Genomic DNA, 26,828 nt, shown 5'->3' with positions numbered 1-26,828 from the left:
GAAACAGAAGTATCCATATTGGAAAGGAAGAAGTAAAACTGTCACTGTTTGCAGATGACACTATATCATGTATACAAAACCCCTGAAGACTCCACCAAAACACTGTTAGAACTAATTCAGAAATACAGTAAAGGGGCATGATACAAAACCAGTACACAAAAATCTGTTACATTTCTTTACACTAATAATGAACTGTGAGAAATGGAAATTAAGAACACACAAATGGAAAGACATTCTATGTCTATGAATTGAAAAAATATTGTTAAAATATCTGTATTTCCCAAAGCGGTATACAGATTCAATGCAATCCTATTTTAAAAAACCCAATGGTATTTTTTCACAGAAATGGAAAAAAAAAAAAAATCCTACTTTGCACGGAACTACAAAAGACCTGATAGCTAAAGCAATATTTAGAAAGAACAAGCTGGAGGTAATCATATGTCCAGATTTCAAACTATATTATAAAGCTATAGTAATCAAAACAGTATGGAACTGGCCTAAAAACACACAAAGATCAGTGTAACAGAACGGAGAACCCAGAAATAAATTCATGCTCATATAGTCAACTAATTTATAACAAAGGAGCCTAGAATATACAATAAAGGACAGTCTCTTCAATAAATGGTTTGGGAAAACTGGACAGCCACATGCAGAAGAAAGTGAAAATGGACTACTATCTTACACCCTAAGCCAGAATTAACTCAAAATAAAGACTTGACCACCACACCTGAAACCATAAAGCTTCCAGAAGAAAACATAGATGTAAAGTTTCTTGACATGACTCTTGATGATTTTTTTTAATATGATACCAAGAGCAAAAGGAACAAAACTGAAAATAAATAAGTGGGACTACATCAAGCCAAAAAGCTTCTGCACAGCAAAGGAAATCGTCAACAAAGGGAAAAGCAACCTACCGAATGAGGGAAAATAACTGTAAATCATGTATCTGATAAGGTGCTACTCTCCAAAATATGTGAAAAACTCATACAACTCAATAGCAAAACCCAAATAATCCAATTAAAAAATGGGCAGAAGATCTGGATAGACACTTTTTTTTCAAAGAAGACATACAGATGGCCAACAGGTACATGAAAAGATGCTCAACACCATTAACTGTCAGGGAAATGAAAATCAAAACAATGGGGTATCACTTTACTCGTTAGAATGGCTATTATCAAAAACACAAGAAATAACAAGTGTTGGCAAGGATGTGGAGAAAGGGAACTCTTGGGTACTGTTGGTAGAAATATAAACTGGTGCAACCATTATGGAAAATGATATGGACGTTCCTCAAAAAATTAAAAATAGAACTACCATATCGTGTAGCAATTCCACTTCTGAGTATTTATCTGAAGAAAGTGAAAATACTAATTTAAAAAGATATATGTACCCCTATGTTTACTGCAGCATTATTTAAAATAACCAAGATATGGAAACAGCCTAAGTGTCCATCAACAGATAAATGAACAAAGAAACTGTGAGATACACACACACACACACACACACACACACACACACAGGGGAATATGATTCAACTATAAAAAGGAACGAATCTTGCCACAACATGTATGGACCTTGAGGACGTTATGCTAAGTGAAATAACTCATACAGAGAAAGACAAACACCACATGATCTCTTATCAAAAAGATCTAAGAAAATAAAAATTAAGCTCACAGATTCAGAGAACAGACTGGTGGTTGCCAGAGGTGTGGGGTGGGAGAAATGGGTGAACTATTTTGTTTTGCTTTTAAATAAGTTGAATACAAATTAAAAAACAAAAACAAAAACAAATAGCAATCTGGCATTAAAATGCTTATAAGCTGAGAAGTAATAAAACAGAAATTAACTCTAGCTGAGATACTTAAGAGACTGTACAAGCATAGATAAGGGACCCCAAACTTCCAACTTATTACTGATGAAAAATATTTAACATCTGACATTTTCCTATTTGTAGCTGTTAATCTATTAATTTAGTAATGCCATGGTGGGTCAGCTTTATGGCTCTTGAACTGTTTGGCTCTGGTAACTGACTCATGAGATCGCACCTGCATCATAAGCACTCAACAAGAATGCTTGAAATCCATTTCAAATCCTCATTAACTCATGCCTACAGCAGACCACTTATTTATTTTATTGCACTGGAAAAATAAAATTAATAACCAATGTTGAAAAGGCAAACTCCCGCCAGACTGTTCAGTAATAGAACAGAAAAGAACTGCCTAGCTTAACAATTTGTGGCTGGCAGTTATGCATCCTTAAAAGTGTGAACTATTAATATTAAAGAGAGACAGATGTTAAAGAAGAGAAAATGAACTGTTGTTTTTGCAGTCAAGCAGTTTGCAGAGGCAGGTGTGGGTGTGGGGTGGGGGATGGAATAACCTGCACAAAGCCAAGGGTGGCCCTCAGTCAAGGACAGTGTTGGCAGAAGCCCCAGAACGAGGAAGCTGGCACAACAGTCCAATTATCATTTTTCGTTTGTACGTCCCGGGAGAAACTGAGATACAGCACAACACTGTGAAGAACAAGTGCACACAAAATAATTCTGTTGCAGAAAAATGAATGACTGGAATACTGAAAAGGTGAATTTGGAAGTAAAATCCCCGAACACAGAGACGTTTATGCAAGTTTCTGTTGGATACAACCAATGCTGCTATTACACTCTGATCTACTTCTTCCTAGAGTCTCTCAGACAGTACTAGATCACCAAAACAGACCCCTCAGGTGAGTAAGAGGCAAAAAAAACACCCATCATGGATGATTTCATGTTGCCTAAAAAACAATCATTAGGAAGCTCAGAGCACAGTGCATTTCACTCCCCCACTGGGACGTGTGGGGTCAGCAGTAGACTCGCGCTGGCCTGGGTGGGCTGTAAAGAGATGGTCAATAAGAAGGGACAGATCAGAGGTTTAGAGGAGCATGACAAACAGCTACTGAGAGGCAACTCACCAGGGGGCAGAAATGAGGAAGGAAGAAAAATGAAGGCAAATCACAACGTTCAGAAATCCTACTGTGAAGAGACAAGCACTGATTCTTCTTTGCTTTCTGTTCTAAACTTGGCTGTGTGTTAGAACTGTTTTGTGTTTGTGCAGCACAACAGTAGCAAAAATCTGTATCAGTGAAACTGTCTATAATTTTTTTTTTGATGACTATGAAATGCCTTGCACTACCTTATATACCCCAGCACTACCATGGAAGAATGATCTTATCTATTCATTTTAAAATGTGGAAATGATACACTTTTGATTAAACACACAAACACACATACACTTTTTTATTATCACCCATTATCAAGGCTGTGAAAATCGAAGTCTAACAAAAGGGAAAGCTTAAGATGGATAACTGAATCATGTTCATGGAAGATCTAGAAAAGAACATCGTGCTATACTGATGACAGATGCCAGGCAGGATGCTGGATGGGGGACATTTGATGGTTATGAAGCATCACAGCTGTGAGTGCAAAAAAGCTGGTTATGAAGCCTGCCTGCTGAGTGCAAAAATTTAGTGAGCTCTGTGTAATGTCTCTAAGCCTAGTAATTAACACACAAAGCCCCAAACTCCTCAGAGACCCCTCACTCCTCTGGAAGCCGCTGCACTTACAGGCTCCACTCACAGCCGCTCCGGGCCACTGCTGCCTGGCTGCGGCTCCTGCCCTCACCACCAGATGCTCACAGGCCATCCCGACACTGCCCAACCCATGGCCACTCTGCTTTCCTACAAGACCACACCATTTTCCTGGGAACTTTTCCACCGTGATGTAAGCTTTCCTGGCTCCTCTTCCCTACCTCCCCCACCTCCTGTCCCATGAACCTTAAAGCACCCTTGAAACTTTGGTCCTCTTGTCCCTTCTAGGCACACTGCTGGGGTGCTCATCCTGAGCCCATGGGTTCATCCACCACCCTCCACCAGCCCTTGTGCCTCTGCCTGACTCCTGACACTAATTCTCTGAGCAGCTGGCAGATGCCCCATGTACATCTGGCACAGGCCCTGTGAAAGGCTCCCCAGGATAAAAACCTCACCCATGTGGGTGCACACCAGACCCTGAGGGGTTTGGGCCCATCTCTTTTTCCAGGCTCATCTCTTGCATCTGGGCTCCAGCTGTGGTGCTGAAGACACCTGTGCTGTGGATGAGCTCTCCTCCCTCCAGCACCCTTCCCCTCTGCCCACAGTTCCTTTCCAGGAAGCCTTCTTCCCAGGAGCAGTTTCAATGCTCCTCCTCTGGGCTGCCACAGCACCTGCAACCAACTGAAATCAGACTGTTAAAACTCTTTGATTACATCCCCATTTCTCTAGTAAACTGTCTTTCCTTATATTCCCAGCACTGCCGGATACATGATAGTTGCTTAATAAATGTTTGGGGAACAATTATTTTTATTTACTGAAGCAAACTATTCACTTAATCACTCCTAGATATTCACTATAATTCTTCACTAGAAAATTCTGTTTTATTTAAATCAGCATTTGTAAAACTGTCTTAAGCATCCTGCGGCTTCTCTCTGAGACACAGGGTCTTCTGGGACCTCACATAGACTAACACAGGATGGAAAGACCTTATAGAAACCACATAAACAAGTCAATAAAAATGCTGAGAAGTGAAAAAGGAAAGGTAAACTGAATGCATGAAATAAGAGGCTGCTTCAGAAAACAAGCTAAAAGAGCCAAAACCACTTAAAGAAAATTTAGCTTCCAAAATCTGGAAAGGTAATTTAAAAAAAATCCAAAGTAATCACAAACCCTCATAAAACATAACAAGGAATGGGTCAAGTGAATTTACATATTGGTGGAATTACTTTTTTTTATTGCTCAACTTGTCTAAAAGATTCACAGACATTTGTAAGCAGGCCACAACAACACAATAAATGTGTGCTAGGAAAACATAAAGAAAAATTTACTTTGCTGCTCTAAGAAGGAGAGGCAGTGATATTTCCTGCACTTTGTCGCAGTCTATGACCCAAAATATTCTTAGAGATTAGCTCAGGCAGAAAATTTAACAGCAGTACAAACGGTAGTAAACATTCATTTCTGACATTATTTGTTGGTTCTTAATGGAGAGAACCAACTATCATAGGAGAGGAGAGCACGACGGTCCAACACAGAAACTTTACACAAAGGAAATGCTTCAATTGTGTAGGTTTCTGGCCGTGATAACTAGATAACTGAACACTGCTTCATCTATCCTGGCCTCCCTCATTCGTCAAGTATTTATATGTATCTACTCTGGGTTCTGTGGACACAGCGGTGGGGAAAACCACTTTCTTAAGAGACATGAGCACAGAAACAGATTAAAAGATCACGTCAGCTGGGGAGCAGTGCAGTGGAGAAGGAACAACGCCAGGCCTGGGACCAGGAGGACGAGACTCGCTATCTTACATGGGATGGAGGTGGATGGGGTCTCTCACCAGTTCTGTGAGGCTGAGTGAAGGACTGGGGAGGAGAGGAGTGTTGGGGGGTGGGATGGGAATGCACACACACACAAGCCAAGCGAGAGGCTGGTCTGACAGCAGCTGAGCGGACGAAGAGGAGAGAGCAGAGGCGGTGCCGTGGGGGTCTGTGGGCATTCTTCGAGGCTGGTCAAACACAATCATAACGGATATATTTAATAAGAAACTACGTTAACCTATGCAACAACAGCAAAGAGTCACCTTTCTTGACCACTGATAGCAACACTGGCTGCCCTGCCTGCTCACACTGACCCCAGCCGGGAATTCTGCTCAACACGGTACCAGTAATAGCATCAGTCACTCACCCAAGCTGATACCACCCTGAACACTCAGTCCTGTGGGGTAACATGTTCACCTCAAGGGAAGACTCTAGCTAGATTACACTTGCATTCTCCCACTGATGAAAGGTGCCATGTTAGGGGCAATCCAGCAGAGTTTCATCCCCCACAGACGCCCCCTGCCACTGGCCAGCCTAGTAACCGCTGTGGAGAAAACAGCCACGGAGGGGCTCCAGCTCTTGGGATGGGTGGGCAGGGAGAAGGAAGAGGCCTGAGGTTAGGACAAAAAGGCAGGAGGCAAAGAGTGGCTGGAGTGAATGGAATGAAAAATTAAGGAGAAAGAGGACAGGCTAGTGCCTGGTGACTCTGCAATGCAACTGAGGGGTCACAAGTCACCACCAGCCCTTGACTGCTTCCCTGCCTGGGCCCAATCCAAGTTCCTGGATATAAATGGGTCCACAGAAGAGCAATAGAGACCCGGGAGCTACAGGCAGGATTGTGAGAGGCCCAGTGGGAAGCAGACCGGTGAGACAAGGCTGCACAGCTCGGACTGCAGTTCCCAGCAGCTCAGGCCATGGAGAAGCTTGGATTGGAAGCTCTATATGTTCTTTATTAAGTAAAGTAGGAAAGTAAACATCACTTTAAAAACAGTGGGGAACTTCTCTGGCAGGTCAATGGTTAGCACTTCACCTTCCAATGCAAGGAGGGTGGGTTTGATCCCTGGTCAGGGAGCCAAAAAGCCAAAACACAAAACAGAAGCAATATTGTAACAAATTCAGTAAAGACTTTAAAAATGGTCCACATTTAAAAAAAAAATCTTAAAATAATAAAAACAGTGTGCTCAGGATACAATCTCTCCTACAATTTTGAGTCCAGCAGAGAATACAGTACAAGTCCTTAGAGGAAAAAAAGGTGACTATTCACTAGGTTTTCCAGAGTTGTTTGGATTTCTGAAGAAAATATTTGGGAAAAAGGAAAACTTAAAAATAACAGAATGGATCTCTAGTTGATAGCACTTTAGGTGTGTGGGCAAAGGATGAGGCTGGGTGCATGGAGGCCTGCTCTGCCCTCGCTGGGGAGGAAGGTGTGGTGTCCTCTGCAGGGTGAGTCCCCTGCTCTGTTCTTTCTCCTCCCAGCACACAGAAGGTAGCCTTGGCTGTCTGCCCCTCTGAGGTCGGTCTGTCCTCAGGACATGGTGCTGGCTGGAGTGGGAGGTAACACTTGGAGACAAAAGCACCCTGGCCATTACTGCATGGCCCAGCATGTGTGTGACACACGTCCCCTCTGTGCCACAGGGACAGCCATGCTTGGGTGGGGAGGCTCTCCAGGCAGGGTCTGCAGGGAGCCCAGGCTGTCAGTTGACAGGAGGAGATACCAGCTTTCCTGAGATTCTAGAGGGCCCTGTTCCCTGCAATGGTCTAGCCTATCCCTGTTGATAGAGAAAGGAGCAATTAGGAAGGAACACATTCGTCATTGGTAGAAAATCCTAACACACAGTATTTGAGTCTTTCCACTCCTAAACTGAATATATAGAAAATGCACATTTTTCAAAATTTTAAAACTACTTTTTTGAGTTGAAACTCAAAAATTGTTTAGAAAAAAAGAAAAAGGTGAGAAGATGGGAAATTCGGGGCCTGGGGGCATCTCACAGAAGGAAAGTGGGGAGCTGGTACTGGGAGTCGCCATTCTGAAGCCCCCAGGCACTCTCACACATGTGCTCTCGTCCTTCCCTCCTGGTGGAACAGAGGAAACCTCCCTCCTTCTGGGAAGGCCAGTCCCCCACCAGGGCTTGGGATCACCTCACCTCCTCTGGTGGTTCCCTTCCTACTGGAGCCAACCTTCGAGACACCAGAATAGTCTGGTTTCTGCCACCTTAATAACATGTCACTGACCACCACCCCAAGCCACTGGACTTCTCAAGACCATCTACACATGGTTCTGCATTTCCATACCTTCTCCCTGGTCCTGAATTCACTGCCATGAAAGCTACAGAAGGCTCTGCTGAGTCCTGTCCCCAGGGCCACAGAGGCGGAGTCCAGAATCAGGGACATCTCGGAGGCTGCCTGAGACCCTTTGTAACTGTTGCCACAATAATCACCCTGATAATCACTAACAAGCTTCTCAACTCCCAATTAGACAAAGATGCCCACTTCGGTAAGCACTCTACAGCACCCCAAGCAATCACCTAACGCCAACCTTCCAGCAGGAATTTTCTTTGTCTTGAGGCTATAAAAATTGGCTATTAACCCACAAAAGCTGTTGGCTCTCCCTGGCCTGTCAGGAGCTATTGGTCTGCTGCACTTGCAGCGCCCACTTGCTCTTTGTTCTTAATAGACTCACTCCTTTCTGCAATACTCTGTGTCTGGAAATTCTTTTCCAACCTGCGCTTGGACTGCCTCAACAGCCTCCATTTGTAAATGTCCTAAAAAATTAAAAGCTAATTCTTTTGATTGATTTGCTTTTTAAGCACAGCAGTACAAGTTATTCTACAGAAAGAAAATGACAAATTTGAAAAAGTAGTCTAGAGAAGGAGAAAGACAGTAGAAAGGTATAAACCATGGCTATTAAAAGTCAGAGATGTTCAGTTAGCCTATCAGGGATTCGTTAAAAAAAAAACAAAAAACTTTTTAAACGTTTAAACTTTTAAAACATTACATTTTAGACATTTAAAATGTAAAGACTGCTGCAATTAACAAAGTAATGCAATACAAAGCAACAGGACAACAAAGCTAATCCCCCAATCCCTCAAGAACACGCACCTCTGAGAAATCAACACTAAGTCTTTCTTCAATTTACAATGGGGCTATATCCTGATAAACCCATCATAAACTAAAAATATTATAAACTGAAATGCTTAATATACCTAGCCTACCGCACATCATACATTAGCCCAACCTACCTTAAACGTGCTTATAATACTTATACGTTAGCCTACAGTTGGGCAAAATCACCTAACACAAAGTCTACTTTACAATAGGGCTGAGTACCTCATATAATTTACTGAGTACTGTACTGAAAGTAGAAATCAGCATGGCTGTATGGGTACAGCATGGTTGTGAGTGCACTGGTTGTTTAGCCCATGATCACCCAACTGGCTGCAGCTGAGGCTCTCTGCCTCTGCCCAGCATCACACGGAATATCCTACTGGCCCAGGAAACGCTCAGAACTCAAAATACAGTTTCTACCGAATGTGTATCACTTTCACAGCATCATCTAGTCAAACCATCCCAAGTCGGGGACCATGTGCATACGAACACCACATACGTCCTCTCTCCTCTTTCTCAATACACCTTCGCCAGCCACTATTCTGAACCCACTGCTCACTGCAAGTGCTGTCAGGATTATTAATGAACCCAGCTCGTCAAATCCAAGAACTCCTTTCTTCCTTATTGACCAACTAAACACACAGTGTTGCCTGTCACCCCCTCCTTTCCATCTTCTCTCCTTGGCTTCCTGGTCTACCCGGTCCACAGTCTGCTGGCTTTCCTGCACCTCTGGCTGCTTCTTCTCCAGCTCTTTGCTGGCTCTTCCTCCTCCAACTAATCCCTAGATGTGGGACTCCTCAGGGCTCACTGTGAGCCTTCTCCACTCTTGACATGTTCTTCCATGTCATCCAGTTCCTGCCCTGGATTTAACCAGCACACTAATGCTGAAGGTGCCCATATTTATCACTCCAAGCCTTTGACCATAAGACCCAAGTACCTAACTCCATACCTGACATCATCACCCAGATGAAAAGGTAACAACAGGCCCAAAACAGTTTTCCTCTCAAACCCGTCCTCCCCAACCCACTGCCAACAACTTGATACATGATACCAGCTGCTCAGATTAGAAATTTCAGAGTCCTCCTCGATGTGTCCCTTACCCTCTCCCTGACATGTGCGATCCCTGTGTCCTATTCAGTCTACTTCCCAGGTGTATTGCAAACATACTTTCCCCATGCCCAAAGTCTACACTTTAGTCCAGGCCACCTTATTTCCTACCTGGTCTATTGTTGTGTGTGCCTGTTAGCTGCTTAGTCATGTCCAACTCATTGCAATCCCGGGGACTGTAGCCCACCAGACTCTTCTGTTTGTGAAATTCTCCAGGCAAGAATACTGGAGTGGGGTGCCGTTCTCTTCTCCAGGGGAATCATCCTGACTCAGAGATCAACCATGGGTCTCTTGCATTGCAGGCAAATTCTTACTGTCTGAGCCATTTACAACTGTCTATCAGCTCTCTCTATGTCCACAACTGCTCTTCGAATCTATTCTCCATAAAACAGAACATGGTTTTCTTAAATCAGAACATATCACTTTCCAGTAAAAAAAACCCTGTAGAGACTCCCACCACACCTGGGATCCCAAACAAACGTCTAACATGGCCACAAAGCCCTGCCCTCCCTCACACCCATCACCTATTCTCCTCCACTCACCGCAGCCCAGCCTTCTCTTAGGTCCTCTCTGAAGGCAACTGATTTTTACTCAGAGCCTTTGCTTTAACACGCTGGGCTCTTCTCTCATTTTCATGTGATTAGTTCCCTCTTAGCTTTTAAGTTTCCACTTCAATAAAACTCAAGGGAACTACTGTTGATGATTCAATTCACACTGGGCACGTCTGTCATTCCCAGAAACAATCATTGTTTATTTCATTCACAGTCCTTGTTCCAACTTGCAGTGTTCACATTTATTTTCTGTTTACTTGCTTTTGCCCTTTTTCCACGTAAGAGTGAAGACCACATCTCTCCAGGTCACTGCCACATCCTCAGTGTTTAGCCCAGTGAGAGGCACACAGTAAATCCTTAATATGTACAGCAACTGCATAAATGCACATGGTTCTTCCCTACCCCACCTCTACCAGTCAATGCAGACCAAGAATTTCTGATGCAAGGTGAGGAGGAGGAGACCTGCTGAGTCGTATATGAACTGGTAAAGGTGTCAGAGTCTAGACGAGTGAGTGGAAGCAGCTCTGGCAAAACCCCTTAACACTCCGTGTCCTTCCTAATTCTGAAGAGTCTGAGTCACAGATCAAAGTCAGTACTTCCAACACAGCCAGATCTGCAGATTCTCAAAAACACCAGCCACCATTTAGAGTATTTATACTTTTCTCTAATCTTTTCCAAATATTTAAATTAACTATATTCACATTAAATTCTAGAGTTGAACTAGACATGCTGTGCAAAACAGAGAAGCTGAGGGTCTAGATGTAAGCAGCATGTACATAATGGTTTTTACTTACACACAGAGGGTTTTCTGTTTGAGATTTCATTTCAGAATTACCCACTACCTTAACTGGGATCAAAGAGTGTATTCTCTGCTTAAAAAACATGCCTCTATGCATCTTAACATCTATATTTACATACATATGTACACAAATGAAGGCAGCTGGAGGCAAGGACACAAGGCATTAACCATTACTTAGCAGATTCAACTAGCAGAAGATTTTTACATGCGTAAGAATATGGGCTGCATTTATCAATACAGCCTGACTATCTACTCTCTTTTTTGAGACATGAGCCAAGGTCAATGATAAGATTTTTCTAGGCTCTTGATAAAGCCACAATGTTTTACATCAATTTCTACATGAAGACCTAGAACTACTGACCTGAGGGCAATCAACTGCTGAGTTGTGGCAGCCTGATCAGAGAGGTGGACGCAGCTGCTCAGAGGCTCAAGAGCACTGCAGAATCGAAGACCTGGCTTAAGTGCCAGTTATGCCACTGGGTGACTTGGAACAACTCATCTAACTTCCCTATACCGCAGGCTGCTCATCCAGGAAACTGAGATCACGAGAGCATCCATCTCCAAGGACGGTCCTTCTCTAAAGAAGTGAGATGATGCACAGAGAACCCTGGCGTGGAGACGGGCGTACTGTGTGCACATCCATGCTGTTGTGTCAAGCACCAGCTGACTATCCATCCCCTCTCCCTGTGTTTTGCTTTTGACTGAGTCCCCAAGAGCCAGGAAGCTTCTATGGAGGAGTTGGGACTTGGGTGAATATTGAAATATTGAAAATGTGTAGAGTTTCCGAGAACAGAGTTTAAAACAAAAAAACTAAGTAGCACCAGAATGGAGCACAGAGGAGAGCCAGGCAGAGGCAAGGCTGAGAATGGTGGTCAGGGTTGTTTAGGAAGTGAGCCTGAGTGGTGTGGGGACTCGGGGTGGGGAGGCTGTACCTTTGTGAGCTGGATGAAGGTGGGCACCAAGGGTTGGGAGAGGAACTCACACTTGACACTGACTAGGAACCCGCATATGCGTCCTCGCCTGATAGCTCACGATGCCTTCCACCGCACAATACTTTACTATCATGTTTGTTTATCACTATGACAACACTTCGAATCCGCTTCTTACATCGAGTCAGCACTTTTTGCCTCTGCTTTCACACAGAGTATTTTTATCATTTAATAGGTCCCATAAAGGTCTACAAAGTGCTCACTAGATTGTCACATGATGTAGAAACATACTTTTAGAGGTAAGGAAGCTTAGGGATTTAGAGGCCTTTTAGGATAATTTGTTCATTTTAAAGGTGAAAAACAAAAAACAAACTCCAACCAAGTATAGAGAGAGCAAAAACAACTTACTCTCGTAACAAAATGCACAGGATTAGCACAGCTTTGGAGCTCTGCGTTCTAGTCTTGGCTGTCAATTACTGAAAGTGAGACCTTTGCTAAAACACTTGGCAGACTGAGCTTCAGTTTCCTCATCTTTATTATTGTTTGACATACTGTGTGGCATGTGGGACTTTAGTTTCTGACCAGGGATCGAACCTTCCCTTAACAGTGGAAGCACAGAGTCGTAACTACTGGACCCCCAGGGAAGCCCCCTTAGTTTCCTCATCTTTAAAATGAGAGGGTTCATATAGATGAACCCTAATGTATGTGCAATTTGTCCAGAGCCCAAAAGCATTAGTGGAAAAACAGAGCACCTAGGAAAAAGCAAGAGAAGCTGTGAGATTTGGGACCTAACACCTCCCCAAGGCTGATTAGTGCCGTGCTTCCATTCCAAAGAGCAGGCCTCTGAGGAGGGTCTGTGTCCATGTCCTCTGCAAGAGTGGCGCAGGCAGAAAGATCACTACAGCACAGGATGAAACACCTGGAGAGCCAGCTGTGCCCTGCTTACTTAGCCTTATCATTTCAGAGACAGTCTCTCAGTTCGTCTTCATTTAATGCGCAGACAGTCTCACACAACTTTTCTACCACTTCTGCTAAAGTTAGGACAAGCATTCAGGAATGGCAAATACTCATGTTCTACAGGCAGATACCCAGATAACACCACCCTTATGGCAGAAAGTGAAGAGGAACTAAAAAGCCTCTTGATGAAAGAAGAGAGTGAAAAAGCTGGCTTAAAGCTCAACATTCAGAAACCGAAGATCATGACATCTTGTCCCATCACTTCATGGCAAATAGATGGGGAAACAGTGGAAACAGTGTCAGACTTTATTTTTGGGGGCTCCAAAATCACTGCAGATGGTGACTGCAGCCATGAAATTAAAAGACGCTTACTCCTTGGAAGAAAAGTTATGACCAATCTAGATAGCATATTGAAAAGCAGAGACTTTACTTTGCCAACAAAGGTCCATCTAGTCAAGGCTATGGTTTTTCCTGTGGTCATGTATGGATGTGAGAGTTGGACTGTGAAGAAGGCTGAGTGCCGAAGAATTGATGCTTTTGAACTGTGGTGTTGGAGAAGACTCTTGAGAGTCCCTTGGACTGCAAGGAGGTCCAACCAGTCCATTCTGAAGGAGATCAGCCCTGGGATTTCTTTGGAAGGACTGATGGTAAAGCTGAAGCTCCAGTACTTTGGCCACCTCATGTGAAGAGTTGACTCACTGGAAAAGACTCTGTTGCTGGGAGGGATTGGGGGCAGGAGGAAAAGGGGACGACAGAGCTGGATGGCATCACCAACTCGATGGACGTGAGTTTGAGTGAACTCTGGGAGATGGTGATAGACAGGGAGGCCTGGCCTGCTGTGATTCACGGGGTCGCAAAGAGTCGGACACGACTGAGCAACTGAACTGAACTGACAGGCAATATTAAATGCCTTTCTTTATGGGAGACAAAAGCCTCTTGAAAAGGTGCTTCTGTGTCTGAAGTGTGTGATTTCTACTCTTCACCATGATAGTATTTGAAAATTCAACTTTTGTGGGGTCTTAGTTTTTTCAATGGGATCCTGAGATTTAGATACCTGGCCACCAGGTGGCGTGTGGACTCCTTGGTCTCAGGGTCCAAACCAAGTTTCTGCTGAAGGCCCGTTTTGCGTTCCATGGCATATTGCTAGGTGTCCCCCAATATCCATTTCTCCCACTTCCTTGAAAATAAGGCCCAAATTTTTAGCTGGCACACTCTTTCTGGGAATAAAACTGCATCTTTAAACCTGTGCTAGGAGTATGTTTTCACCAATAAAATGAAAGCAGACATAATACATGTCACCTTCTGGCAAACATGCTTACAAGACACTCTCCTCCTGATCATCCCTCTTCCTCCCTATTACTGCCGTCATGCTGGCTGGAAAGTGGATGCAACATGGCTGGAATCCCTGCAGCCTTCTAGGACCATGAGAAGATGGCAGGAAAGCGGCCATGATACAGCAACAAGACAAAAAGAGCTTGGATTCCTTACATTTTAGACACCAAGCCATTCCTGGACCAATTTCCCCTGCACTTCCCTTATGTGAGAGGGAAAAATAAACATCTCTCTCCTTTAAGCCATGGTTATTTTTTACTTTTTCTCCTTTTGCTCACAGCTGAATATAGTTTGAGTAACACACCTTGAGATTCATTCAGATTCATTTCTAAAAACAGAACTAATTATTAAACTAGCCTAAGATAAGCACCATTAGCACACATACTATTCAGAGATGAGAACTAAATTACTGATACAGTTCTAATAAGAATGAAGTGACTTTCTACCTTGTTTTTAAAGGCTAATGAAATATAACAACACTCTTTTCCCAAGATAGTTTTCTAGCAAGGGGTTAGAGCTAACTGTTAGCTGTGAGTAACCTGAAATCAGTATCAGTAAAGCTCAGCAACTTGCATTTTTTACGGATCTCAAAAGCCATGACTCCTGGAACAATTTAAACAAAATTTAATCTACTTAAATGGTTTTATTACCTGCAACAGCAAACTCAGATCTATAGATAACTGAAATAGTAAAATTTTTGTACATACTAAATATGAACAAATCTCCACTGAGTACAGTTGTCACCTATGCTGATGAGTTTATGGACACCTTAATCTCTGACAATATGGCTTCAATTGCAGTGACATTATTAAAGAATAATAAACTCAGTCCATCATCTAGAAATGAATATAAGCCACAAAAATTAAAATCACCTTGTGATTTTAAAACACCTGTTTAACTTATTAACATCTCATCAAAATAAGGTGAAAAAATTTCCATGTCAAGTCCTGCAGCATCCCCAGGAGAGCCAAGGCCACCCTCCCCAGGCTGTCAACCACCAGGCAGGGGTTTAGCTGCTTTCCTGGTTCTTATCTCATCGCAGGCCTATTTCCTCCAAGCAAAGTTCAGAGAAACTGAGGAAGGTGGGCAGAGGTCTGGATTGCCCTGAGCTGTTTTACACCTTGCCAAAGGAGGCCCTGCAGGAGGCTCAAGGGATCTCTCCAGGCCTGTCTGGTCACTCAATTCTCAAGGCCACCTTGTGATTTTTACTCTAAGTGGGTACATATTCTCAGGCTGCTGCAAAAACAACGTTCTTCTTCAAAACATGGAAGAACACTTCTTTACAAGTGGTATGGAGACTGCAGCAACCACACACTGGGGCCCTATAACCTATTTCTCTGTTTTAAGATAGCAAGAGAACAAAAATTCTTATCATCTCTTATAGTCAAACTATTTTAACACAGCTGCTATCTAAAGAGGAAACAGATACAAACATATGCCCTCTGAATATGAGTATTATGATCTCAATCTAGAATGGCTGTGAGACAAAGAGAATTCTAAAGAAACACAGCAATCTGTTAATGCAAGAATATGTCTCTGTGAAGTATAATATAAAAAAATAACATGAAAGCTTTAGGCACAAAATTGCCAAGAACAACTGACTCAATTTAAAGTGATTTCCTAATCATATGCAAGCACCATAGTTTCTCAAAAGGTTCTTTTGGAAAATATTCCCCCATTCACACTTAATTAACATGTTCTGAAGATTTCTGACCTATCCTTAACTATGAGAACACAGCGATACAGAAAAACGTTACCATTAGTTCAATAGTCAGCAGACCAAAGATGTGGATGAGTCAAAAACTGCGTGTGTTGTGCACTCAGCACAGAAGTCAATGAGCTAAATTAAAGCACTAATTACTGTTCTGAGGAGTCACATTTGTTGAATGGCAAAGCCTGCAGGCCAGTTGTTCAGTGGCTCAGTCATGTCCAGCTCTTTGCAACTCCATGAACTGCTGCACACCAGGCTTCCCTGTCCTTCACTATCTCTTGGAACTTGCTCACTCACATCTGTTGAGTTAGTGATGCCACCCAACTATCTCATGCTGTCATCCCCTTCTCATCCTGCCTTCAATCTTTTCCAGCAAACACCAGGAGTTGGTGATGGACAGGGAAGCCTGGAGTGCTGGAGTCCATGGGATCGCAAAGAGTCAGACACGACTGAGTGACTGAACTGTAGACCAGTAACTTACTTTGCCAACAAAGGTCTGTCTAGTCAAGGCTATGGTTTTTGCAGTGGTCACGTATGGATGTGAGAGTTGGACTGTAAAGAGGGCTGAGAGCCGAAGAACTGATGCTTTTGAACTGTGGTGTTGGAGAAGACTCTTGAGAGTCCCTTGGACTGCAAGGAGATCCAACCAGTCCATTCTGAAGGGGATCAGTCCTGGGTGTTCTTTGGAGGGAATGATGCTAAAGCTGAAACTCCAGTACTTTGGCCACCTCATGTGAAGAGTTGACTCATTGGAAAAGACTCTGTTGCTGGGAGGGATTGGGGGCAGGAGAAAGGGAGGACAGAGGATGAGATGGCTGGATGGCATCACCAACTCGATGGACATGAGTTTGAGTGAACTCCGGGAGTTGGTGATAGACAGGGAGGCCGGGCGTGCTGCAATTCATGGGGTCACAAAGTCGGACACGACTGAGCGACTGAACTGAAGTGACCTGACCTACAAATTACTATCAAGGTTACAAAAATCTAGACTAAAGAAAAATAACCCCACTCCTTCTAACCCAAGGCATCTTGGTAAACCCAAAGAATCATCTAATTTTAATTTTCTAATCATCTAATTTAAATAAGCAGCTTCTGGTCAGTTATAAAGCAAATCACCTTTGGGATGTTCTTGATGTTTCACATGCAGTATTGTAGGTAAACCTCAGAAGCGTAAAATTCCTCAGTTTAAGAGGTAGGACTCGATAAAATCTGTGTTAAATACTTATAATCCTTACTACTTCTGTACTCTGTTGATTTAGGTTGCTATTGCCCCATAAAATGGAATCTTCCTTCTAATTTATTCTTTTATAACATGTGGAAACTGTTGTCAACGGAGTTGATTCAGAGTATACTGAGTTCACTGTTCTTTTTCAGGTCCATAAATTTTGACTTTCACTTTAGGAGGAGAAAAGACAATTTTTCAGCTGTCAAACATTTTTGGCTGAACACAAACGAGACACCGAGAAAGCAAAAAGCGCATTTTTGCTACACTGCATCCTTCGTTGCGCCACGTTCAGCCACAGTGCAAACACTACTTTATCCACAAGAAAGAGCTGTCAGAGGCAGCTCTCCTGCACAGGATGCTGAGGGCAGGACTCCTTTCTTCTTGAACTTACTGTGAAATTATGAAATTAAACTGCTACGAAAAGGTAGAGGCTCTCTGAATGAAGAATTGTGGTGACATTGTTCAGGAGGCCCAGTAGGGGCCTGGGGCTTACAAAAGCAGCCATCCCTCAAAGCCCAACCCAGGTTCCACCTCTCCCAGGAAAATCCCTGGGCATCCCAGCCAGGATATCACAGTGCCGACGCAAACTTTCACCTTTCCCCTGATTGTTGTGATAACATCTTGGGGTATCTGACCTTTCAGAGCTCTGTGTCTCAGCTTTCCAGCCTGACTGCAAACTTTCCAGGGACAGTGCCTGTGTCTGGAACGTCTCTGGATTCTAACAGTACCACCTGGCATTGCACATCACATATATATTTATCAACAGACTAAATTTTCCTATTTTTTCCCTTCGGTTTAAAATGAAACATATTACTGGTCATAAATATAGACAAGATTCTTTTCATATAACCTCTTATCACCAAACCTTTATTATTAATGTAATTTCTAATGCTCAGTTCAGTCGCTCAGTCGTGTCTGACTCTTTGCGACTCCATGAATTGCAGCACGCCAGGCCTCCCTGTCCATCACCATCTCCCGGAGTTCACTCAGACTCACGTCCATCGAGTCAGTGATACCATCCAGCCATCTCATCCTCTGTCGTCCCCTTTTCCTCCTGCCCCCAATCCCTCCCAGCATCAGAGTCTTTTCCAATGAGTCAACTCTTCGCATGAGGTGGCCAAAGTACTGGAGCTTCAGCTTTACCATCAGTCCTTCCAAAGAAATCCCAGGGCTGATCTCCTTCAGAATGGACTGGTTGGACCTCCTTGCAGTCCAAGGGACTCTCAAGAGTCTTCTCCAACACCACAGTTCAAAAGCATCAATTCTTCGGCACTCGGCCTTCTTCACAGTCCAACTCTCACATCCATACATGACCACAGGAAAAACCATAGCCTTGACTAGACCGACCTTAGTCAGCAAAGTAACGTCCCTGCTTTTGAATATACTATCTAGATTGGTCATAACTTTTCTTCCAAGGAGTAAGCGTCTTTTAATTTCATGGGTGCAGTCACCATCTGCAGTGATTTTGGAGTCCCCAAAAATAAAGTCTGACACTGTTTCTACTGTTTCCCCATCTATTTCCCATGAAGTGATGGGACCAGATGCCATGATCTTCGTTTTCTGAATGTTGAGCTTTAAGCCAACTTTTTCACTCTCCTCTTTCACTTTCATCAAGAGGCTTTTTAGCTCCTCTTCACTTTCTGCCATAAGGGTGGTGTCATCTGCATATCTGAGGTGATTGATATTTCTCCCGGCAATCTTCATTCCAGCTTGTGTTTCTTCCAACCCAGAGTTTCTCATGACGTACTCTGCATATAAGTTAAATAAGCAGGGTGACAATATACAGCCTTGACGTACTCCTTTTCCTATTTGGAACCAGTCTGCTGTTCCATGTCCAGTTCTAACTGTTGCTTCCTGACCTGCATACAGATTTCTCAAGAGGCAGGTCAGGTGGTCTGGTATTCCCACCTCTTTCAGAATTTTCCACAGTGTATTGTGATCCACGCAGTCAAAGGCTTTGGCATAGTCAATAAAGCAGAAATAGATGTTTTTCTGGAACTCTCTTGCTTTTTCGATGATCCAGGGGATGTTGGCAATTTGATCTCTGGTTCCTTTGCCTTTTCTAAAACCAGCTTGAACATCAGGGAGTTCTAATGCTCAGCATTTCCTTTTTAAAGACCTGTGCACAGATGTTCTAACCAATATTACATAGTGGTCATGTCACTCATAATAAAAAGAGGAAAAAGATCAGTCAACTGCAGCTATGATAAACCTATCCAAAACTTAATTTTTATATGTCCCACAGACTGGAAGAGAAAGTTTTTCCAGGATCTGATTTTCAAAATTGTATTTCCTATACAGATGAATTTTCTCCCACAGCTGTAGTCAGGACTGGGTAAAGACTATATAGTAGCCATGTTCTGTATATGTCAGCAGAACAGGACACTCTCACCCCACATGCCCCCCCCCCCCCACCACTCAAGATCTCTGGTCCTGAATGAAAGCACATCACACAAAGAAGAGCCCTGTGGCTGGTTTAGCCCTGTGTTTCTTTGACCCTCCTTTTTCTCTCCCCTTCACTTAGTACATCTTATGAGCTACACCACCAGGTGGACATGCACGGCTGTGATCACCATTAACTGCACTGACTAACCATGCGGGTAATCTGGGCAGCATTTGCTTCAAAATGATAATGTACATAAAACGTAAGAAGGAATAACAATTAGCCCAGGGAATTTTCTTTTAAAATCACATACAGAATAAATACAAACACCAGGGTTATGCAAAATCAAAAGCAGCACTACCCTGAAGTAACTGAAAACAAAAAATGAATCTTCCCCCTACACCCGCAAATGCTGTGGTGTCTATTATACACTATGAGGATTTTTTCCACTCATGCACAAACCCTTCTCTAGGGCCTGCTTTTACAGGCTGGTCATTGTTGGCAACTCTGCTGAGAGTCTGATCACAATGTGAGAACAGAAGTCACACTCACGTTTCCTGTCAAAGCTCCGCTGTGTACACCTGGGCTAAGCTACTGCAAAATGGGCTTTCAGTCTATAGTACTGTGATATCACGGTACATTCCAAAGCCACCTTTACCCAAAACAAGAATTCTACTTAAATAACGCAGTGCAATATGTATGATGTGTATAATCAACATATTAAAGTCTCCTGATGGCATTATGCTAGAGAGATTATACCTTCATAAAAGTTGTAAAACCAGTGTGTTCTCTCCAGTTACTCAGTTACTATCCCCTTAAATATGTCCCATGAATCTTTTCATCATTTTTCCCCTACTGCACTTGTACAAATAAAAGCTTCTAAGTATTTCAGTAGCTCGACTTCAGGGGAATTTTCTTTGTGAAGTGGAAAGCCACACACAGAGGACTTCAGTGCCTTTTCCAATGGCATGCGACTGGCATCTCCCGAGTATACTTTCTCCCCAGTTTAATCTGGAAATCTCAGGTTGCTGTGCCCAGGGCTGAGGGATTTCTACTCCACACAAGCATGTGTTTGGCTGTAAAGTTTTATCTTTTCATTTATATCTGCAAACAACACATATTAGGTTGTAACTAGTTTCTTTGTGTACCATCTGTAAAGAATAGAAAAAAAACGGCTACTTGATAGGAAAAACAACTCCAACCATCCTCCCCGAGAAGGAAAAGCCACTTTCCTATAAGAAGCTGCCTTCAAGGCAGCTGTCATGATCACAGGTCCCTTCTCCCTGCCACAAACTCCACCGTTACTCACTTTGGCATGAGGTGTGGGAAGTAGAAAAGAGAAATTAAAAAAAAAGAAATACAGACCTGAGGGGCTGCACAGCAGAGATGAAGAGAACATGAGGGCTGAGGGGAGGGGCGTCTCATGGGCAACAGTGCCCATCCTAGAGCAGCCACGAGGGGACAGTCACTTCTCACTGCCTGGGAATGCTCTGCATTACTGACGGGAGAGGCGGTGTCTTGCACCACACACAGACACACACAGACAGACAGACAGACAGACAGACAGACACAGACACACACACAGACACACACACAGACACACACACAGACACACACAGACACACACACAAAGAGACACACACACAGACACACACAGAGAGACACACACAGACACACACAGACACAGACACAGACACACACAGAGACACACAGACAGACACACACACAGACACATAGATAGACACACAGACACACAGATAGACACACAGACACACACACACAGATACACAGACACACAGACACACAGACACAGACACAGACACACACACACACACCCTCCCCCCTCCACTGCCCTGAGGATGTCCAGGCAAGGATAGAAGTAGTTCCTGAGAAGGCCAAATGTTACAGCTGACAGGCACGCAATGCCTACACACAGAGAAAATGAAAAACAGCAAGGCATGGCAGCCTAAAAGTGACGTTAAAAGTCTAATGCAGGACTAGGGTGAATTAATGAACCATACATGCACCAGACTGGGGCTATGGCCCCTAAAAGATCTCTCTCCAGGCAAGGGCTCACCGTGAAAATGAAAGAAGCCGAACTAGCTAAGGAAACCTAAAAGTCTGCCATATTTACTTCTAATACTTTTTGAAAAACAAACAAACAAACAAACAAACAACTGATTACATTCTACATGAAAGTGTTAAGTCTCTGTGATGTCTGACTTTTTGTAACCCTATGGACTAGAGCTCACCAGACTCCTCTGTCCATGGGATTCTCCAGGCATACTGGAGTGGGTTGCCATACCCTTCTCCAGGGGACCTTCCCCACCCAGGGATCAAATCCAGGTCTCCTGTATTACAGGCAGATTCTTTACTGACTGAGCCCTATGTGCCAGACCCTTAATATGGGCAGACCTTGGGGACACGGCAGCTTCAGTTCCAGACCCCCACAATAAAGCAAGCGTCACAATAAAGCGAGTCAGATGAAGTTTCTGATTTCCCAGTGCTTAGAAACGTTACGTTTGCACTATATTGTAGTCTATTCAGTGTCACGTACGGTTAAGAAAGCTGGACTATAAAGAAGGCAGAATGCCAAAGAATTGATGCCTTCACACTGTGGTGCTGGAGAAGACTTCTAAAAGTCCCTTGGACAGCAAGGAAATCAAACCAGTCAATTTTAATGGCGATCAACCCTGAATATTCACTGGAAGGACCGATGCTGAAGCTGAAGCTCCAGTATTTTGGTCATCTGATGCACACAGATGACTTACTGGAAAAGTTCCTGATGCTGGGAAAGATCAAGGGCAGAAGGAGAAGAGGGGGGTCAGAGGATGAGATGGCTGGATGGCATCACTGATGCAATGAACATGAACTTAGGCAAACTCCAGGAGATGGTGAGGGACAGGGAGGCCTGGCATGCTGCAGTTCAGGGGGTCACAGAGAGTCAGACACGATTGGGCAACTGAACAACAACAATATTCAGTGTGCAACAAAATTAAGTCTAAAACAATGCTGTACATACCTTAAAGAATATTTAATTGCTAGAAAATGCTAACATCACCTGAGCCGTCAGTGAGTCATAATCTTTCTTGCAATAACAACATGAAAGATCACAGATCATAACAAATATAAGAATAATGAAATAGTTTAAAATTTACAAGAACTACCAAAATGTGACACAGACACATGAAATAGACAAATGCTGTCGGAAAAATGGCACCAATAGATATGCTCGATGCAGAACTGCCACAAACCTTCAATTTGTGGAAAACAAAACAAAACACAAAAGCCCATAGTATCCGCAAAGCACAATGAAGCAAAGAACAATAAAACGAGGTATGCCTATATATATCATCTCACATATCCTGCAGGAATATTATCATATCATATAATCCTGCAGGAATCCTGCAAAATGGGTACGATCTGTTTTGCAGCTGAAAAAACTGGCAGAAAAGTTAAATGACTCATCCTATGTCAACCAAGACGTATCAGTCAATACATGCAGACTTCAGATTTCAAGCTGACAGAGCTTGAAGACAAAGGTCCTGGACCTCTAATGAGAATGCTCTCTGACTTTATAAGTACTATTTATATAGATCAAGGATCAGCAAACTTCGTCCTGGAGGGCCAAATACTTAAGCACTTTAGTCTTTGTGGGCCAGTCTCTGCTGCACTGTTAAAGCGCTAAGGCAGCCACAGACACTATGTAAACAAATATGGCTATTCTCCAAAAAACCAGAGGCCAGTAAGTCGACTCCTGATATAGAAGAGGGGCTGGCGATCTGCAGCCCTGGGCCAGATTCAGCCGGCCAAACAGTTTTATCTTTGATCTAGGTCTAGTCCGTCATCTAGACTTCTCTTAAGACAGGTGAAGGGCAATTCACCCTGTTAAAATGATCCTCTAGTTTCACAGAAACATTCTCAGGGTATCTGCTCTTTTTTTTTCTTCTAACTTTCCTTTGGAAACAGCACTCTGAATCCTAACCTGGGTCTCTGTGGTCCAGGCCCTCTGGTAGGAGAGCCCTGATGAAACACCTGGTACCTGGCAGGTGACCTGCCACTGCAAAGGAACAGAGTCATTCTGCATCATTTGTCAGTGAATGATCTGATTTCTGGGAGACTCAGTACCTGTGGGCCACTGAGAAAACAAAAAAATGACGATTCTTAACCTGAAAGGATGGTGACCAGAGAGTGAGCTTGCCACGCATGGCAGTTAGACAGTTAATTTATCCATTCCAATGTTTTATTGAGCACTCACCCTGTGCCAGGCAGACATACGGATGAACTTCAGACTGCAAAGACTGCCTTCTAGCACTTGAGCGAATGCTTCATGTAGAGAAAATCTATGCTATTACTAATCACACCACGAGACCTGAGCCAGAAAGCAATCCACTTTGAAGCAAGCAGACAAACTGTGTTGCTTTGATCCCCCAGACAAGGGACTCTGGCTTCCTGTCAAGAGTGGCAGAATCTGTAAACTCCAAGAGGGCAGGGACCTCGCTGAGCTCAATGCCCAGAAGCAGCAGGTGTTCCCAAGTATCTGTGGCTGGTGTTGCTGTGGGTTACCTCTATAGCTGCTGACAAACTGGAGTGTGCACAGCCTGGCCTGAAAGTCAGATTTTTAAACTCACATTGTCAAGATAAAATACCCCCTACCTGGACTGTCTGGTAATCGGAAGCGTCAATTCCTTTCACAGTCACCTCTCGGAAGACTCTGGGCTCCAGTTCCTCTTTGGTCAGATCACAGTGATAGATGATACCTAGAAGGAAACGGATGTCTTAGTTCAGTCCATAAACTCACTAGATACAAGAAGGGCAAGGATCACAAAGCACAGTCAGTAGTGAGTTTAAGGTCACTGCAGAGAGACTTCAGAACAGCCTGGCATGTGCACCATGTAATGCTACATAAGATCACACTTCATCATCACCATTGCATGTGGTCTTCTTTCGTACCACAGTCACCTCTATATCATTTTAGAAGATTCTAACGCATTCCAGGACTAAGAGCAGAGGCAAAACCTAACTGCAGAAACATAACAGGTCCTTCCCAATGCCCAGCCACTTAGGAGTACAGGCCAAAGAAGATGGGACACTTCATGTAGGGTTATTTCACCTGAACAGGGATTGAGATGGAAAACTCAAATGATGTGCCCAAAGTCAACAGCCAATCAGGGGTCTCTTGATGGGAACTCTGGGACTATTGCTTCCTGACACCCACCCCTCTGTGGACACACACGTGCAATCACAGACCAAAGACAGCCTTTCAGGGAGTCTTTCAGAATTGCCTTTAAAGTTCTGACTATCCAAGTGCACAACACACATTGATGAATACACAATAAACTTTTAGCTATTTTAACCACTAATTAAAATCCCATTTCCTTAATTTAATGCTGCTGCTGCTGCTGCTGCTGCTAAGTCACTTCAGTCGTGTCCGACTCTGTGCAACCTTGGAGACGGCAGCCCACCAGGCTCCCCCGTCCCTGGGATTCTCCAGGCAAGAATATTGGAGTGGGTTGCCATTTCCTCCTCCAATACATGAAAGTGAAAAGTGAAAGTGAAATCATGTCTGACTCTTCTCGACCCCATGCACAGCAGCCTACCAGGCTCCTCCGCTCATGGGATTTTTCCAGGCAAGAGTACTAGAGTGGGGTGCCATTGCCTTCTCCGAATTTAATGCTACTACATTCTAATATTTAATATCTAAATCAAAGGGACTTCCCTGGTGGTCCAATGGATAAAAATTCGCCTTGCAATGCCAGGGACACAGATTTGATCCCTGGTCCAGGAGGATCCCACATGGTGTGGAGCAACTAAGCCCGTGCGCCACAACTACTGAGCTCCCACGCTACAGCTACTGAAGCCTGCATGCCCCAGAGCCTGTGCTCTGCAAGAAGAAGCCTGCACACTGCAGCTAGAGAGCAGCCCCCAGGCTCCATAATGAGAGAAGGCCCAGGGGCAGCAACGAAGACCCATCACAGCCCCCAAAATAAAATAAGTAAAACAAAGAAGAACAAATCAAAGAAACAATAAGTAAGATAAATCACTACTGTTTGAAAACAACGACATTGCTATTGTTTATGAAACAGAATTAGTCATCCAGAGTGGCTGGTGTGGAAACAGCCCTCCCACATAATACTTTAAACATATGCTGTCAGTATATGAAAAATCAATTTAGAGATCCTGATACTTGCTGCAAAACCAGAAACTAAGCAGTTACTCCCACAGGGTACATTCAAACTGATTGATCATGTGATAAAATAGCAGCGTGCTTTCTTTTCAACTCCTCTGTGTATGTATGAACTTCACTAACAACTGCTAAACAGCACTCTGCTCCCCACTGGCAAAGAGCAATATGTTTAGATACTTTAACAAAAAGACTGTTAATCCCCATGAATGTTATCACAATTCCCATGCTTACAAATTATTTTAAGGTTTATAATATAATCATACAATATATGGTTAACATTGGCAGTGGGGAGATACCTAATAGTACTGAAGTAATGGCTTTCTTAGTTGAAGCTGTATTTGGATATGTTGGAATATATCCTTATACATAAAATATTTTCAGACTACACTCCAGGCATACATTCTAAATTACCAGACACACTGAGTACTGTACTTGCCCAGATAAATGTAGTCTTGAGGGCAAAGGCTATCTTCACATATATGTTAATTTTTGAAAAGCTTCTTCATTAGTACCTGTCCCACTTCCTTCCTCCTAGAGAAGGAAATGGCAACCCACTCCAGTATTCCTGCCTGGAGAATCTCAGGGACGGAGGAGCCTGGTAGGGTACAGTCCATGGGGTCGCAAAGAGTCCGACATGACTGAGCGACTTCACTTCACTTCCACTTCCTCAAAACACAAAAAGCATCTCCATCCTCAAAAAAAAAAAAAAAATCCAAACCACCAGACAATGACAACGAGATTATAGAACAAGCATGAGCCATTTAAGCCCTGGACTCACCCCAGCATCACTGTTACCTGAGCTATAGTGAATCACAAAGGATGGGGAGCCAGGATTCCCAGCTCTGACCACCAACCAGTTCCTGGGGCAGTGCCCTGAGAAAAGTCACCAAAGTACTAGAATGAAATTTCTCAAGTGAAAGACAGTGAGTAGGAAACACACTATAAATGCCTGTTTATCTAGAAAAATCGAGACATCAAAGCCTCTAGCAGAAGGATGAAATTATACAACATGGGCTGGCTCCTGTTGGGAGAAAGGGTGCCAAGTACCTGATCTCTGTTCTTCTGTTTGGGGCAGAAGTGGCACTTTGGAGGAGGCTGGATTACACCTAAAGGTACCAGTGCTTAATTTACTTGATGGATATTTTCTATTTTCAGATCCATCTGGG

The 26,828-nt window shown here is 43.4% G+C and overlaps 1 protein-coding gene across 1 annotated transcript in view; it reads right to left on the bottom strand.

Annotated features, from left to right (window-relative positions):
* PREP (prolyl endopeptidase) overlaps nt 1–26,828 on the bottom strand; it is a 143,953-nt gene that overhangs the window by 31,448 nt on the left and 85,677 nt on the right. The window contains exon 10 of the mRNA XM_069598252.1: nt 24,132–24,235. Coding sequence (XP_069454353.1) covers nt 24,132–24,235 — 104 coding nt within the window. The remainder of the gene's footprint in view (nt 1–24,131; nt 24,236–26,828) is intronic.

This window comes from Ovis canadensis, chromosome 8 (assembly GCF_042477335.2).
Source record: "Ovis canadensis isolate MfBH-ARS-UI-01 breed Bighorn chromosome 8, ARS-UI_OviCan_v2, whole genome shotgun sequence".
Lineage (NCBI taxonomy): Eukaryota > Metazoa > Chordata > Mammalia > Artiodactyla > Bovidae > Ovis > Ovis canadensis.
The sequence above is the reverse complement of the archived record's forward strand: the minus strand, read 5'-3'. Positions and strand labels throughout refer to the sequence as shown.